This window comes from Arvicola amphibius, chromosome 3 (genome assembly GCF_903992535.2).
Source record: "Arvicola amphibius chromosome 3, mArvAmp1.2, whole genome shotgun sequence".
NCBI lineage: Eukaryota > Metazoa > Chordata > Mammalia > Rodentia > Cricetidae > Arvicola > Arvicola amphibius.
The window spans coordinates 177,325,814-177,343,867 of record NC_052049.1 but is presented as its reverse complement, the minus strand read 5'-3'; the positions used below and the strand labels follow the sequence as shown (position 1 = coordinate 177,343,867).

The 18,054-nt window shown below is 43.4% G+C and overlaps 1 protein-coding gene across 2 annotated transcripts in view; it reads left to right on the top strand.

Moving 5' to 3' along the window:
• Stac (SH3 and cysteine rich domain) overlaps positions 1-18,054 on the top strand; it is a 125,412-nt gene that overhangs the window by 87,965 nt on the left and 19,393 nt on the right. For both annotated transcript variants that reach the window (XM_038324272.1, XM_038324271.1), the window contains 2 exons: positions 8,358-8,422; positions 13,696-13,784. In XM_038324272.1, coding sequence (XP_038180200.1) covers positions 8,358-8,422; positions 13,696-13,784 — 154 coding nt within the window. The remainder of the gene's footprint in view (positions 1-8,357; positions 8,423-13,695; positions 13,785-18,054) is intronic.

Here is an 18,054-nt window from a genome sequence, read left to right as displayed (position 1 = left end):
CTCAGATTTTTTTAAGTAAGAAATAAGAAAAAGAAAAGAAATAAAAGAAAGTCATAGGAAGAGAAAGATCCATTTATAGCTAGCTATAAACTCCAACAAGCTTTAGGGGTTTATGTAGAACCAACCCCTTTGATCAGCAATAGCTCTCTTCACAATGCCTTAGCAGCCAGAGGGGGATTAACTATGCAGCAGTTTGCTCCACACTGTTTTGATTGATCTCGGGCCCTCATCCATGAAGTCTCTGAGATAATGGGAAGAAAGCACACTGATGTGCTTTAGCTTCCTTAGGGGCCCCTTGATCATGACCAGACGGTGTGGCCTTTCAGAAGCTCTGCGGAAGTGGTTACAACCAGTTCTGAATGGCGTTTCATCGTGTCCAAAAAACACACATAATTCACATACGTGTTATATCTTCCAGTCAAATGGCATGCCAGACTTCCTGAGGAACATCTCTCTCCAATCTCCTTAAAAGAGATCTTAGTTGACGTCATTACTGCTAAGACTGAAGTCTTCCTTCTCTCTTCTGGGTTGTCCTGGGCAGGCCCAAGTCCTCATTCCTTTTTCCAGTTCTCCTGGGTCTATCATTATAGATGGGAAAGGTGTTGGCCTTCACCCCAGGCTCCCCTGCTAAATGCTTCCCTCATGGCAAAACAATATGAAAACTGAGAAGCCACAGGTAACTGCCTGTTTCTGCTCAGAATGCCAGATAGCAGCCTTCCCAGCAGCCTCCGGCAGCTGCAGTTCACTCCAGCCGTATTGATCATGATCCCCTGCAATAGGGACAGGGTTCAGGCAATACACATTCTTACACATTTTCTTCAAAAAGACTGAGCTGGTCACATCCACTCAAGGATGTCACAAAGCCCAATGTTGCCTCAGTTTGCACTTGAGTGAAGAACTTTTACCCAGAAAGCAAAAATAAACCAACTTTGGTATTGAAGATTTACTTTTGTCTTCAGCTTCTGTTGTTTCTGGATATCGAATACTAAATTGTCACCAGTTGGGGAGTAGAGAAGAGGAGATGGAGGAGGAACAGGAGAGTGAAATGGGGGAGTAGGAAAGAGAGGAAGAGAGAAAGAGGTAGAACTTTCCTTCTTGAATTTACAATCTGAATCCATGTTCCCCGTGTGAGCAAAGCACATAGAAATTTCTGTTTAAAACTGTCAAGTGGGAGAGCAGGTCATAATTTGTGCACAGAGGTAAAGATAACTCCTGTCTATGGAATTTAAATCAATACTCAAAACACTCCCAACAATAAGCTTTCAACAAACATAATCTAACAATCGCAATTCACCCATCAGGAAAATGTGCTGCTCACACACTAGACATCCTCTGTGCTAGCCAGTGCACCACAGAGCCCACCTGACAACGTGCCGCTGCCAGGGAGAGGTAGCAGGGTCAGTTAATTTAGGGTCAGAGTCCTTGGAGGCACATAGGTCAAAAATTATCGAACAGAATTATGTAGTCATTTATGTTTAAAATGTTAAACATAAACTAGAAGATCCAATGAGAGAGCAAGAAACTAACAAATAAGAAAATTTGAAGACAACTCCGGAGAGAGAGCTTCTAAAATATTGTAAAGTAGAAATGTGATTGGCGGGTTGAATAGGGTGTTAGACACATCTGAAGAGAGAAGTAGCATCCAGAAACACAGAGCCACTGTAAACAGTGAATACCCAGGGCAGCAAGGACCTGCAATCGGAGAGAAAGTGTGTTATGGAAAGAGAGTAGACAGCTTCAGTGCCCATCCAAGTGACTCTCTAGACGTGCATACGGAGATGGGAGTAAGAGAACATTCAAGATCATTCTGGCTGAGAACTTACAGAACTGATGGAGGACAGCACTCCTGAGAGCCATCCTTGGGCATCTCTGTGACAGAACAGGACTGCAAAGACGGCAAAGTGCTGATGAGGCTGAGGGGCAGATGATACACGGAGGAATGAAAATTACACAGAGGCTTCTTTCAGATTACAGCTGAAGCTAACAGCAAAATGGCATCTTTAGTATGAAAGAAAGAATAAAGAAAAAGATGGAGAGAGGGAAGGAGGGAGGGAGGGAAGAGGGAAGAGGGAGGGAAAGAGGGAGGACTCTTAACATGGTGCAGGAGCTGAGAGTACTTATATTTTGATTCAGAGGCAACAGGAAGTCAGCTGACTGTCACACTGAATGATGCTTGAAAAGAGAGACCTCAAAGCCCGCCCCACAGTGACGCACTTCCTCCAACAAGATCACACCTGCTCCAACAAGGCCACACCTCCTAATAGTGCCACTCCCTTTGGGGGCCATTTTATTTCAAACTACCACACACAGCCAACACTCTGACAAGAAGAAATGAAAAGCAAAGAGAGCGATGGAGCCAGGGAGGTGGCCCCGTGAGTAGAATCACTTGCCACTGAAGCCTGGCCACCTCAGGTCAATCCCCAGATCTCACTGTGGCTAGAGGAGACTGACCTCTAAAAGCTGTTCTCTGGCCTACACGCGCTTGCCGCCATCACACAGCATGTGCACGTGTGATAGTAAATAAATGAGTGACAGGCATATAGTTAAATCTCAGCAAACATACGCTGACTTCCTTAAAAAATGGTGCTTTTAAAAGTTGTCAACAAAACATCTGAAGTGCCGATCTCTAAACAGACCATGGGCATTCAGTGATCCTTATATTGTTTGAAGGAAGCTTATTAAAATGTGCTTCATTAAAGATCCAAGACAGTAACACAAGGGATAGTAAAATAGAGCAAATTTTCCAAGCTACAAAAAGTAACAAGAATTTAACAAGTTGAGTGGGAAGGAGGAGCTAACCAATCAGAGATAACACACTAGGAACTGTACCTGAGGTTGTCCTCCATATTCCTTAAACATGCATACACACACACCTGTGCACACACATGCATGCACAGTCACAAAACACACATGCACACACACACACATGAACATGTATACACACATATCAATAAAAAGTCAGAAAACAAAATATGATACCCCATCCAAAAAGAGTATGAAGATAGCAATAATAAAGATAAGAGCAGACATCATTAGCTTGCCAGACAGGGCAATAAATCTTGACTGGATATTAAAGAGAATAAAATTTATAAGCTCTAACAAGTTTGAAGATGGAAGAGAATAGGAATCGAGATGCCATAACCAAAAAGGTACTATGACATGCTGAAAAGACCGTCACGACCAAACTCTCTGGAAAGCTCAAAACCCTTTTCTAAATGAGCCGATACCAAAATCACTGGAGTGACCGTGGCCCAATTGCAGCGGGATGGAATTAGAAATTGTGAGTTGTTTCTAATCCTTATAGAAACCGAATCAATATTTAATTTTTTTCATGATAAAACTACCAAGCCTGGACAACTTCATAGGTAAATTCTACCAAACAATTAAGGAGTAGAAAATTTCCACATTACATAAACTCTCTCCGAGAAGCAAAAGTACAGCAAGGAGGGCAGACACGTTCTCTAACTTGGTTTACGAGGCTATTACAATACTGACTTCAAAACCAAACAAGGCCGGAGAAGGGAAAATTGCTGGCCGCTCTGTCTTGAATATGGATGAAGTAAGATTCTCATGAGCTGAACCCAGTGATGTACTTCCAATGGAGACTGCATAGCAACTACGTCAGAATTAGATCAAGGACTAAAATTTGGATCCATAGCAGATAATTCAGCAATGTCACCTGGCAAGTGCCATTCAAAAGAAAACAAACATGGGCGTCACACATCTGCAAGGTGAAATAGAAAGCAGAAAATGAAAAAGGAAGTCCTTTTTTCCACACACAAAGAAGGAAAATCCCTTCAAATCAGCAAAAGTAACAGTTGTGCAGTGTACACGGTGGTGCAGTATACATGGTTCTGCAGTATACATAGTTCTGCAGTATACATGGTTCTGCAGTGTACACAGTTCTGCAGTGTACACAGTTCTGCAGTATACATGGTTCTGCAGTGTGCACAGTTCTGCAGTATACACTGTTCTGCAGTGTACACAGTTGTTCAGTATACATAGTTCTGCAGTGTACACGATTCTGGAGTATGCACAGTTGTGCAGTATACATGGTTCTGCAGTCTACACAGTTGTGCAGTATATATGGTTCTGCAGTGTACACAGTTCTGCAGTATACACGGTTCTGCAGTGTACATGGCTCTGCAGTATACATGGTTCTGCAATGTACACAGTTGTACAGTGTACATGGTTGTGTAGTATACATGGTTCTACAGTATACACAGTTGTGCAGCGTGCACGGTTCTGCAGTGTACACAGATCTGCAGTATACACAATTGTGCTATGTACACAGTTGTGTAATGTACAGAGTTATGCTGTATACACAGTTGTATAATGTACACGGTTGTGCAGTATACACAGTTTTGTGCAGTATACACAGTTGTGCAGTATACACAGTTGTGCAGTATACACGGTTGTGCGGTGTACATGGTTGTGCAGTATACACGGTTGTGCAGTGTACACGGTTGTGCAGTATACACAGTTGTGCAGTGTACACGGTTGTGCAGTGTACATGGTTGTGCAGTATACACGGTTGTGCAGTATACACGGTTGTGCAGTATACATGGTTGTACAGTGTACACGGTTGTGCAGTATACACGGTTGTACAGTGTACACGGTTGTGCAGTATACACGGTTGTACAGTGTACACGGTTGTGCAGTGTACACGGTTGTGCGGTGTACACGGTTGTGCAGTGTACACGGTTGTGCGGTGTACACGGTTGTGCAGTGTACACGGTTGTACGGTGTACACGGTTGTGCAGTATACACGGCTGTACAGTGTACAGGGTTGTGCAGTGTACACGGTTGTGCAGTATACACGGTTGTGCGGTATACACGGTTGTGCGGTGTACACGGTTGTGCAGTGTACACGGTTGTGCAGTATACACGGTTGTGCAGTATACACGGTTGTGCAGTATACACGGTTGTACAGTGTACACGGTTGTGCAGTATACATGGTTGTACAGTGTACATGGTTGTGCAGTATACACGGCTGTACAGTGTACAGGGTTGTGCGGTATACATGGTTGTGCAGTATACACGGTTGTGTGGTGTACACGGTTGTGCAGTATACACGGTTGTGCAGTGTACACGGTTGTGCAGTGTACACGGTTGTGCAGTATACACGGTTGTGCAGTATACACGGTTGTACAGTGTACATGGTTGTGCAGTATACACGGTTGTACAGTGTACACGGTTGTGCAGTGTACACGGTTGTGCAGTGTACACGGTTGTGCAGTATACACGGTTGTGCAGTATACACGGTTGTGCAGTGTACACAGTTGTAAGATACAGAGATAACTACCTTACTTTTCTCCTCCTTTCTGCAAATAGGTTTCAGAAACAGTTTGGGGAGGGACGCATGCTGCCCTTGCAGAGGACCTGAGTTCAGTTTCCAGCACCCACCCAACTTGGGTCACCAACACACATGTGGAGTGTTTTATAACCACCTGTAACTCCAGATCCAGAGGATCTGACACTTTGTGGCACTCTTGTGTGTGCACACACACAAGTAACTAAAAATCTTAGGAAGAAGAAGAAATGGCTTGGGGAAATAGACCTTAAAACTTCCATCACTCCTGCTTATATTCTGCTTTTGACTGTATATCTAAAAAGCTTAAAGTCACTAATAATTTTCACAACAGTTTACAGAAATAATACACACTTTGAACTAGAAGAGCTGATGGATATTCAATAAAAGACTAAAATAATATGAAATTTAAAACTGCATAACCATTCCAAACTAGACATTGTACACTCACCTGATCCCTTCTTTAGACCCTGTTTGCTTGTTTCCATTCGATTATTTACTGGTCTTTTGGAAAGAATATAGTTTTACACTTACAGAACCAATGTTTACACCAGGATTATAGAGCTGATGTAATACCAGAAAAGGGTATTGCTTGTCTCTGCTCTGTTTCAACAGGTAAACACCAGGTTAAGTGACCAAATGCTTCAGGCAAACTCTGGGACCCCTTACTACAACTCAGAAATGTACCCTTGGTAGCACATGGACAATATTGGGCTAACAAAACTGTATCTGTAAACTCTAGGATTATAAACCGAATACCCTGGATATTTAAGACTCCTTAGTACTTCTGCAGGAGCTTTTGCTTTGAATGTGGTTTTTTTTCTTTTTTGTTGATTTTATTGATCTATACATTTTTCTCTGCTCCTCTCCTTTTCTCTCCCCTCCCCTTCAGCCCTCTCCCACGGTCCCCATGCTCTCAATTTACTCAGGAGATCTTGTCTTTTTCTACTTCCCATGTAGATTTTTTTTTTTTTTTGGTTTTTCGAGACAGGGTTTCTCTGTGGCTTTGGAGCCTGTCCTGGAACTAGCCCTTGTAGACCAGGCTGGTCTCGAACTCACAGAGATCCGCCTGCCTCTGCCTCCCGAGTGCTGGGATTAAAGGCGTGCGCCACCACCGCCCGGCCCCATGTAGATTTTTAACATAGACCTCCTCAGTCCGTGTTAGTAACAGTGGAGATGCTGGTGATGCCCAGTGGGTAAAGGAACCTTTCTCCAAGTCTGACAACCTGGGTTCAGTCCCCAGACCACACAGGATATAAAGAGAGAACTGACTCTCACTAGTTGTCCTCTGATCTCCAAAGGCACACTGTAATGTGCAACACACACACACACACATGAACACACACATACACAAAGTGTAATTTTTACAAAACCAATAAATGAATGAACAGTAGAGAGAATCTGGGCACCAATGAGTCAAATTATATGGATTCCTGTGGTATGCATCATGTTGTGCTGATATCTCCTTGCTATTGTGAAGTAAAAGAATGAAGAGTAAACATGTTATTCTAAAACAACAAGCCATCCTAATGGTACAATAATTTACAGACCAAACTTACTTCATAAACATAGAACCTTCTGCCTCAATTTACTCTAGGGGACATCCATCCAGTAAGAATGACAAGCTGGCAAGTAAAGCTCACTAGGTTTCTGTAAAGAATGCTGGGCAAGTGTGCATCTGGACACTGAGAATTCTAGACAAGTGTGCATCTGGACACTTGGAACTCTAGACAAGTGTGCATCTGGACAGCGAGAACTCTGGGCAAGAGTGCATCTGGACAGTGAACTCTCTGACACATGTGCACCTGGACAGTGAACTTTCTAGGCAAGCGTGCATCTGGACAGTGAGAACTCTGGGCAAGTGTTCATCTGGAGAGTGAGAACTCGGCTAGTGTGCCTTTGGAACAGCGAGAACAGTTGTCCATCGTGAGAGGCTGTATTATCAAAGGTAATACCTTCAGACTGGTGCCCCAGCACACATGGAAGAGGATTAGAGTTCAAAACTGAGCTCAAAGAAGATTGGGCCAGCAGCCTCAGTACGTTGGAATAAGCAATCAGGGGAATGTTCTGAAGTTTAAAACTAATGATTTACTCCATCCAATGCCAGGTGAAGGTTCTATGGGAGCACCAGACTGAGCTCCCAAGGTCCCGATGAGGAGCAAAAGGAGGGAGATCATGAACAAGGAAGTCAGGACCATGAGGAGTGTGTTTACCCATTGAGACGGTGGGACAGATCTAATGGGAGACCACCAAGTCCAGTTGGAATGGGACTGATGGAACAGGGGACCAAACCAGACTCTCTGAATGTGGCTGACGGTGGAGGAGGACTGAGAAACCAAGGACAAAGGCGATGAGCATGAACTCTACAGCATGGATGGGCTCACTGTGAGCCTTGACAGTTTGGTTGCTCACCTTCCTGGACTTAGGGGGAGCTGGGAGGACCTTGGACTTAACATAGTGAAGGGAACCCTGATGGCTCTTTGTCTTGGAGAGGGGTGGAGTGGGGGTATGGGTGGAAGGGAGGGGAGGGAAGGGGGAGGAGGAGGGAAGGAGATGGAAATCTTTAATAAAAAATGAGGAAAAAAACAAAAACAAAAAAACTAATGATTTAATCTTCAAAACAGAATATAGACAGCATTAAGAGCATTACAATATTGAATCTAAAATTCTGGTGTTTCAGAAAGGTTATTCAAATGGACAGAATGTCTTCTCAAGTGATTCCACACAGAGAACAGCCTCTGCCTCTGACAGGACACCCCCAAAGGAGCCTGAGTTTCAAACACACACTTGGCCAGTGATGGCAGGACTGTATCACTGAGCACACACAGACTGTGGGTGTCAACTGGGCTTAGAGGATGCTGCATGAGGAGACAGGGAAAACGTCACTGAAAGAAGAATGAAGGGAGGGAGGGAAAGAAGGGGATGGGTAAGAAGCAGCCAATGATAAGCTCCAGTTCAGGGAAAAATCAAAATTCCTCTTGTTGTGCATGTCCCCAAACATGGCTACCAGCCACACAAAATGTCTGTGCTCTCTTTCCTCCCTCAGTGTTCACATATCCAGAAAACGGCACCGATGACTTCGGAGACCAAGCAAAGACCATAAACCACCAGGTATGTAGAAATCACAGATCACGGGTCAGGTAAGAGTTCCTGGATCAAACTGCCAATCATCACCTAAGTGGGTCACAAAATCCATAAGGGGGGGCATAGTTTCATGTCAAATTGTTTTAACTGTTTGGAGAAAAATGTAACATGTCTGACAATAAGTAAATCGTAATGTGATATCATTTAATAAGATGTGATGTCATACAAGATGTGATGTCATATAATAATAGAATAGAAGAAACAGCATATAAAAGGTGAAAATGAACATTGTGTTAATGACATGCACAATTTTCTGTCATATGTTGCTGTAAGTTAAGACATACTTTACAATGTGTTGGTCAGCAAATCATATTATGATTACACTGTATGCTGTGCAAGCATGTATTGTTATATTAGATATGTCCATTCATATATACACATATAATTTCAATAGAATCAAGCAATATTGTCCAAGGCACCTGAGCTTTAAACTATAGTGAAATAAAAGGCCTGAGCTGGCTCAGTGGATAAAGGCACTTGCTGCCAATCCTGCTGACCTGAGTTCATTCCCTGAAATCCTTACAGTGGGAGGTCAAGCTGTCCTCTGACCTCCACATGTATGCTTTGGAGTACATGCTACACATACAAATAAATAAGCAGAAAAATTAATAGCAAAGTATAAATAAATAAATGCAAAAAATTAATAGCAGGGTTCAAAATGCTGCAACAGTTCATATAAGTCTTCTGTTTTATGTTCATAGATAGAATATATTGATTATAATACATTATATAATGTAATCAAGAATATTATGTACTTGTATATATGTAATATGTCACTTTAGCTTGTGTATTATAAGATATAAATGTATCTATAATATTACAATATTTTGATCAGATCAGTGATAGCATCTAATATTTATATGACACTACAAAACTCCTTTATAGTCCAATAAATTGAGGACTATAATAAAATGTATCTAACAGGGTTGTGGTGAAGTCCAGTTATGTTAATACAAATAATAAACATTGGCAGATTTGATATGATATTTGTAAGATTTCACAGTCAGTAAATTGGGGTTCTGTGAAACAGCTACCAGTCCTGCGCCAAAAATCTCTGCTTTCTCCTCACCGCCAATGGACTGATTGCCATATGAATGTACATGCACTCTTTGATGAGCTATATCCCAACTTTCAACTTTCTGAAAGAAAGTCAGCATTCGGGTCCCACAGAGATGGCCCGGTGTTGAGAGAACCTCTTGCCTGACCTAGTTAGGATGGCTATTTCTGTGGTAAAACGCCACGGTTTTCTCAGTCTGCTTTCTTACAGAACCCAGAACCACTTACCTGGGGGTAGCCCCATCCTCAATGGGCCTGGCTCTCCCCTGTCAATCACTAAATAAGAAATGATCCTACAGGCTTGCCTACAACCTGGCTTTATGGAGGTGTTTTCTGAATTGAGGCTTCCTCTTCTCCAATGACTCTAGCTTGTGTCAGGTTGGCATAAAACCAGCCAGCATAACTAACTCCCTGCCAACGTAAAACAAACACATCACCATCAAGCCACAACCTTTCCGTTTTTATTCAACTCTAAGATCTCACATAAAAAATATAAATAACTTTAAAAGTCCCATTGTCTTTACAAATTCAAATACATTAGAAGTTCATTCCCTTCAAAATATTCAGTCTCTGCAATTCACAAAGAATCAATAAAAAGTTAAAAAATTTCAGTCTCTTTAAAAATCTAAAAATCTCTTTTAAAAGTTCAAAATCTCTTCTGTGGGCTCCCGTGAAAATCAAAATTAAGCTAAATACTTTTTTACTTCAAGAGGGAAGAACCAGGGCACACTCACAATCTGAATAAAGCAAAGCCAAACCCCAACAGTGTAAATAACTCAATATCCAACATCTGGGATTCACAGTTGATCTTTCATGCCCCTCCAATGGGCTTGAGTCACTTCTCTGGCTCCTCCCTCTGCAGCATGCATTCCTTGTGTCCTAGACTCAAGCCAGCTCCCCTGCACGCCTGCTTCTATTGGCCATCCCATGGTAATGGCATCTCCAAAATTCTGGGGTCTCTTGTGCAACTTGGCTGTACTTTCACCAAGAGCCTCTCCTGGGCATTCTTTGGGGACTCCAACCCTGCCATAGTGCCAAGTCTCCACTGCTCTCCATGACCCCTTCACACCTTCAAAACCAGCACTACCTGAATGATTCTTACACTACCAAGTTCAGCTGCCAGCAGGGGGTACAACCTTGGCAGCCCTGGGAAAAAAGCTCGTATGTGCTAACCCTGAGGAAACACTTCCCAGAAGGTTTCACCTCAGTCATGCTGGTTTTTTCTTAACCACCACCAGTTTCTCAGCTCTAGTTGACCAGCATCCATTGTTCCAGTAAAACAAAGTTTTATGTCGGGGTCTTGGTATCTTGTTAATCCCAGCTGATTCTGCAGCCCAGACTAACAAGAACCACAGATTCTTAGCTCAAAATAGCAAATGGCTGTTGCAAGGAGCCACTTGTTTGTTCCCTGCCACTTGGTTTCCCAGCCACCCAGCAGCTCAGGCTCCCCAAATAACCACACAGAAACTGTATTATTTAAATCACTATTTGGCCCATTAGCTCTAGGTTCATATTGGCTAACTCTTACATCTTAATTTAACCCATTTATATTAATCTTTGTATCACCACATGGCTGTGACTTACCTACTAAGGTTCCTGTGTCTATCTCCAGGGGGGGCTCCATGGCTTCTCTCTGAATCTGCCCTTCTTTCTCCCAGCATTCAGTTTAGTTTTCCCCACCTATCTAAGTTCTACCCTGCTATAGGTCCAAAGCAGTTTCTTTATTAACCAATGGTATTCACAGCATACCGAGGGGAATCCCACAACAAACGGCCTGATAGAGTCTTTGAAGCACGCCCTCAAACTTCTCTCTAAACGTTCATGAGCCAGGCTTCCATTGTCTGCACTGCTTCAACATTCTTATCTTCCATGCTCCCACAGATCAGCTCACCAAGCTTTGAACACCCAGTGGTTTTTCCGGACCAAAGTTTGAAATTCCTCCCACTATCCTCCCAAAAGCACATGGTCAGGTCTGTCACAGCACCTCCATATCCTGGTACCAATTTCTGTCCCAGTTAGGGTTCCTGTTGCTGTGATAAAACACCATGACCAAAGCAACTTGGAGAGGAAAGGGTTGGCTTGGCTTACCTTCCTTCCACAGCACTGTTCCTCATGGAAAGAAGTCAGGATAGGAACTCAGAGGGGCCGGAACCTGGAGGCAGGAGCTGATGCAGAGGCCGTGGAGGGTGCTGCTTACAAGCTTGCTCCTCGTGTCTTGCTCAGACTTCTTTCTTATAGAACCCAGAACCACTTGCCCAGAGGCAGCATCACCCACAGTGGGCCAGGCCCTGCAATATCAATCACTCAGTAAGAAAATGCGCTGCTGGGAGTGGTGGCGCATGCCTTTAATCCCAGCACTCGGGAGGAAGAGGCAGGCGGATCTCTGTGAGTTCGAGGCCAGCCTGGTCTACAAAAGCTAGTTCCAGGACAGGCTCCAAAGCTACAAAGAAACCCTGTCAAGGAAGGAAGGAAGGAAAAAAGGAAGAAAAAGATGGAGGGAAGGAGGGAGGGAGGGAGGGAGGGAGGGAGGGAGGGAGGGAGGGAGGGAGGGAGGGAAAACACACTACAGCCAGATCTTAAAGAGGCATTTTCTCAATTAAGGCTCCTTTCTCTAGCTTGTGTCAAGTTGACATAAAAATTGCCCACAACCCCACTTCCAGAAGACCCAAGTTCAGTTTCCAGCATCCACCTGATGTGCCTCACAAGCATCTAAGTCCACCTCCAAAGGATTTCATGCCCTCTTCTGGCCTCCACGGGCACTGCATATGTGATGGTATACATACATACACTTAGGCACATACACATGTGATTAAATAAACAAATGAATAAATCTCTTTATAAATGTCTATTTGGGAAGAAAAATCTATTTTATACCTGCTTACATGTCTCTCTTTTTTTTCCAAAGAAAATGTTTTCACTTGGGGCAGAGGAGATGGCTCTGGTAGTTAAAGTTCTTACCACCCAGTCCTGAGGACCAAGATTCAGATCCCTATCACCCACCTAATAGCCAGGCAGGCATGAAGGCTCACTTGTCTTTCCAGCTCAGAAGATAGAAACAGGGAATCTGCAGAGCAAGCTTATGAGAGAAACTCACTATATCTGCAAGACCTGGGTTTGATTGAGAGGCCCTGACTCAGTGAATAGAGTAAAACGTAATTAGAATGAGTGCTGACATACCCTGCACCCACACACATGAGCCCCACATACTCATCACACACACACACACATACACACACACACATACACACACATATACACACACATACACACACACATACACACACATACACACATACACACACATACACACACATACACACACATACACACACATACACATACACACACATACACACACACATACACACACATACACACACATACACACACACATACACACACACACACATACACACACATACACACACATACACACATACACACACATATACACACATACACACACACATACACACACATACACACATACACACACATACACACACATACACACACATACACACATACACACATACACACACATACACACACATACACACATACACACACATACACACACATACACACACATACACACATACACACACACATACACACATACACACACATACACACACACACATACACACACACATACACACACACACATACACACACATACACACACACATACACACACATACACACGAAATAGAAAAGACAGGAAGAAAATATTCCCATTTCTGACAGTTTTCATAAGGAACTATGTCAAAGGAAAAAAAACATCACCTGAAGAAAATGACTAATTCTGACACATTTCAAACATTTCAAATAGCTTGTAGTGGTGTGTAGCTCCAAAATTCAAAGTAAGCTAAGAAGCTGGATGTGGTGGTGCACACCTTTAATCCCAGCACCAGAGAGGCGGAGGCAGGTGGATCTCTGAGTTCAAGGCCAGCCTGGTCTAGGGAGTGAATTCCAAGGAAGCCAGAGCTACGTAGAGATGCCCTGTCTCAATCAATCAGTAATCAATAGCACACTAAGGTTGTGAGAGAAGCCTTAGCAACAGCCGTCGGTTTTGGCTGAAGAGAGCGGCACATGAACAATTTGTGGCAGTCATGTCTTCACGTCCATTTTCTTTCCTTCCTATCTCAATTTCGTTCTATCTTTTTTCTCTTCTCTGGCAGGGACCTCCTTCCAAAGACCCATTACAGATGAACACCTATGTTGCCTTGTACAGATTTGTACCCCAAGAGAATGAAGACTTGGAAATGAGGTAAAAAAATAAATTATAAAGTTAAAATTAAATGAATGAAAGACAATTTTAAAGTAGTTACTTTTCTATGTAAAAAAGAAAAAAAAACAGGAAAAGTGAGGTGACTCAGCAAGGAGAAGCAAGCCTTCGGACCTGAGTTCAAGCCCAGAATCTGTGGTATAAGGAGAAAACTAACTCCCAAGGGTAGTTTTCTGACCTCCACATGCATACCGTGGTTCGCACACACACACACATGTATGAACACACACACAAACACACGCACACACATATGCATACATACTCCCATATGCACATACCCACACACATGTGCACATGTGTCTGCCCACCTGTGGGGCTAACATGTGAGCTGCTTTCTGGGCTCTGTCCCAACTGTCTTATTCATCCAGTCTGTGGGGAAGCTGGGGAGTGCGCATCTCTAACTAGTCTGAAGGTGGTGCTGACGCTGGTCTGGGGACCACACTTTGCAAAGTGCTTCTCTGGTTCATGGCCTGTGGGATGTGAGAGTTTCTGTGAAGGTTAAGCATTGAATGTACTTGACGTTCAGTGGAGTCTAATAGATAATCAAAAGATTTATTTAATCCCCAAGTTAGCACTGATGGAAGAGTTGAGCTATGACAGTCAGGGTCAATCTCCTGCCTCCTGCCTCAGCTCAGCTTTGCTTGAGTCTGCCTTCAAATGATGCTTGGACCTTCTTAGAACAGCGCCCTCAGGGTCTGCAAACTGGTTTCTCTTTTTAATTTAAATGAAGACATGAGGATCCTGTTATGGGTGAAGACAGGAGCCTGAAAGGGCATCCTCTGGGATTCCCAGGTGCCTGTGTCACTAAACAATAAATTGGACAGGGACACATAGTGACAGAGAGAATATATTGCAGAAGAAAAAACAAAAACAAAAAAAACATAACAACAAAAAAACTACTTCCCAGGATATAGTGAATCAGAGCCATGGTAGAGGGTTCCATGGAACCTGTGCCTGACAGATTGGCACCTTTTTCAGGACCTTTATGTATATCATGCTTCTCTTTTTCTATTTCTCTGTGTATGCTCATATCAGCCTTGGCACAAAGATGTTCCAGTTTAGTTTCTTTGTGCTGATTTTAACTTTATTCTCCACCCTACACTGCTACCACGATGGTTCTGAGTTTTCTCCATCACTTGGTAAACTTGCTGGGAAGAACTCGTCTGGGGTGTAAGCTTTGTCCAATTAGTCCTAGAATGCTGGGGGAGGATATGGCGTTTTCAGGTGTTCTCTATTTCATTAGAGACAGTCCAAATCTCTGAGCCATTGCCTCTCTGGCCTCATGACTGCTATGGGACCTTCAGGAGATGGCCTGCAGTTGACTGTCTACTGATAGAGATGAGACTGGCAATTGTGCAATAAACTGAGTTTTTTGACATTGCTGTTTGGGTGTGTAGACTTCCCCATGAGGTACTGAAGATGGCTTAGTTGGTAAAGTGCTTGCGTTGCAAGCACAAGGACCTGGGTTCTATTCCCCCAGAACCTCCTCAGAGGAAGAAGAAGAGGAAGAAGAGATATGGTGGCACAAGCTTCTAAGACCAAAGCTTGGGACTCCATGGCCAGCCAAATTTGTCTACTCAGAAAGTTCCAGGCCAGTGAGAGATCCTACCCCAAAAATCAAGGTGGATAGTTCTTCAGGAAGGATACATAAAATTGTCCTCTGGCCTCCACAACATACCCATGCATACACATGTGTCCCTACAGGCACATGAACACACACACCTAAGCTCAATTTAAGATGAAAGAACTCTCTATTGTGCTGGCCCCAGAGCTTTTAGACTGTTACTCTGAATTCTCCAGGTTTTTAATGGCAGTTGCAGAGCAATACTGAATGTTACCAGCGACATTGAAGAATGTCTGGCTTTGTGCTGGCTGTCGTAACTCTGTGTGTTTATTTTTTGTTAGTTGCAGGCCATTAAAAGCCAAGATGTCTGGTCACGACTCCAACATTTACAATCTGCTTGCAGGCAAGCAGAGCTATTCATCCCCGAGAGTGAAATGCCTCTATTTCGTAGGCTGCAAGATCAAAGTGATAAATCATACTTACTTTTATTTATTTATTTACTCAACTTCTTTTTAACCAAGGCATTGTGTGCTCCCATTTAAAAGCCAGGAGCTTGCTTAGCATAGTCAAGACAATACTCAGAGGATTGGGTATAATTCCTTGAATGAGCTGGGACTTTGTGAATTATCTTTTCCTCCTCAAACCATAAGAGGAAAAATCGTTTTGATAAGCGACTATTCTTATCAGCCTGCATACCTACCCTGGGCAGCATTCTGGGTCCCTTCCTTGGGAAAGGAAGCAAAGGAGTGACACAGAAGGAATGGTCAAATGTGAATCTGGGCAAAAAAAAAAAAAAAAAGGCCCAGATGTCAAAGCCAGCCATCAAAAGTCAGAGCAGATAAGTCATGGCATCAGAAGATACCTTAGAGAGCTGCCTAGTAACAGTGAAAGCTTTATCTACTAGAGATCAGTGGTGCAGGCCTTTCCATGGTCCTCCATCTTAACTTACCTTCCTCCTGGCACCAGCAATCAAGGATCAGGCATCACCCTGTCACAGCCTTCCCACAACACTATCCCCATGGAGAATGAAGTCTGTGTTCCCTGACCTCCGGCCAGCCTGAGAGGCTTCCCTGAACCTCATGTCCAGAATGTATTCAATATTCATTCTCTACACACTGGTCTAAACCTGGTGTGCCCATCCCCTCGCATGTGTGCCAGGTTATTGCCAGGGTGCCGCCTGGTCTCTGTGTTCCAACCTTGTGACCACTGCTGTTCAGCATGGATGAGGCATGGATGATGGATCAAGGCCACAGTGCCATTTTCATAGATGCATCTAAAGTGATGTGTTGTGGAATATTACTTTAAGATCTGTTACATCTGTTTATACTGGGCAACATTTGTTTTAATGATGCAAAGCTGTGTTGCATTCTTTTATATTGCATTTGCTTAATTCTGTGAAGCTGTGATTCTTTGCCTGTCTAAAACTCCTGATTTGTCTAATAAAGAACTGAGCGGCCACTAGGTAGGCAGAATAAAGAAGAGTGGAGCTGGAAATCAGAGAGAATAAATAGAGGGAGAAAAAGGAGAGAAAGGAGATCAAGGAGGAGCAAGAACAAGGAGAGGATTACACTGGGGGCAGCCACACAGCCCCGCAGCAAGCCGCAGAGGAAGAGTGAAAGTAACAGATACAGAAGAAAAGGAAAAGGCCCAGAGGCAAAAGGTGGAGGGAATAACTTGAGTTAAGGAAAGCTGGCTAGAAACAAGCCAAGCTAAGGCCAGGCATTTATAAATAATAATAAGCCTCCGCGTGTGACTTAATTGGGAACTGGGTGGTGGCTCCCCAAAAGAGCCGAAATAGTAAAGTAAGAAATCAACCAGCAACACTGATGAGTCAGGTAGAAGGGTTCCCTGCCCTGCTTTTCATCCAACAACAAAGCACAAAGTCTAACTATGAGCTTCAACTCTCTCGAATTATAAACAAGGGCCATCAAGTCTGGGCTTCTAGGATGGGGTTGTTACAAAATATAACAATATCCAATACACTGTAGAAATGCTACCATTTTAATTCCAGGGTACTCCAGTTTTGTATTGTTGTATTTTGTTTGTGTTATTCTAGCTTGTTGTTGCTGTTTTGAGACTATGCCTCACTCTGTAGCCCTGGCTGGCCTCAAGCTCAGGATCTTGCTGCCTGGCCCATGGGTGCTGGAACTATAGGCATATGCTACTGTATCCAGCTCCAAAGAGCTCCAAAAATAGAGTCTTTATTTTCAGAATGGAGGAATGGAGGGAGAGGAGGAAAGAGGGAGAGAGGGAGGAAGGCAGACAGAGACGTCTAGACAGCATGAATTCACTGAATGCTCAAGAATGGAAAGTGTGGCACCACTTGGCCCGGGTTTAAGCCCTAGACAAGTAACTCATGCAGTTATGTGATCCCACGTGTCTGGAGAAGCTGCACGAGCTTCTGAGTCTAGACCCCTGAACATGTAGAAGGTGCCTCGTGGTACCCAGGTTGGCTTCAAGCCCTGGTGTCCTCCATTATCTTTGGATTTAAAACATTACTTGTGGAGACTCAAAACTCATGCAGCCTCATCCCTAGTGGCTGCTGTTTTATTTTCAGTCCTTTTCCCCATGCACAAAAGGATCATAGCCCCATTTGGCAGGGGAATTTTTCCTTTCTGTAATCTGTGTCATACTGTTTACCCTCCATCACACACACACACACACACACACATCATACACACAGATACA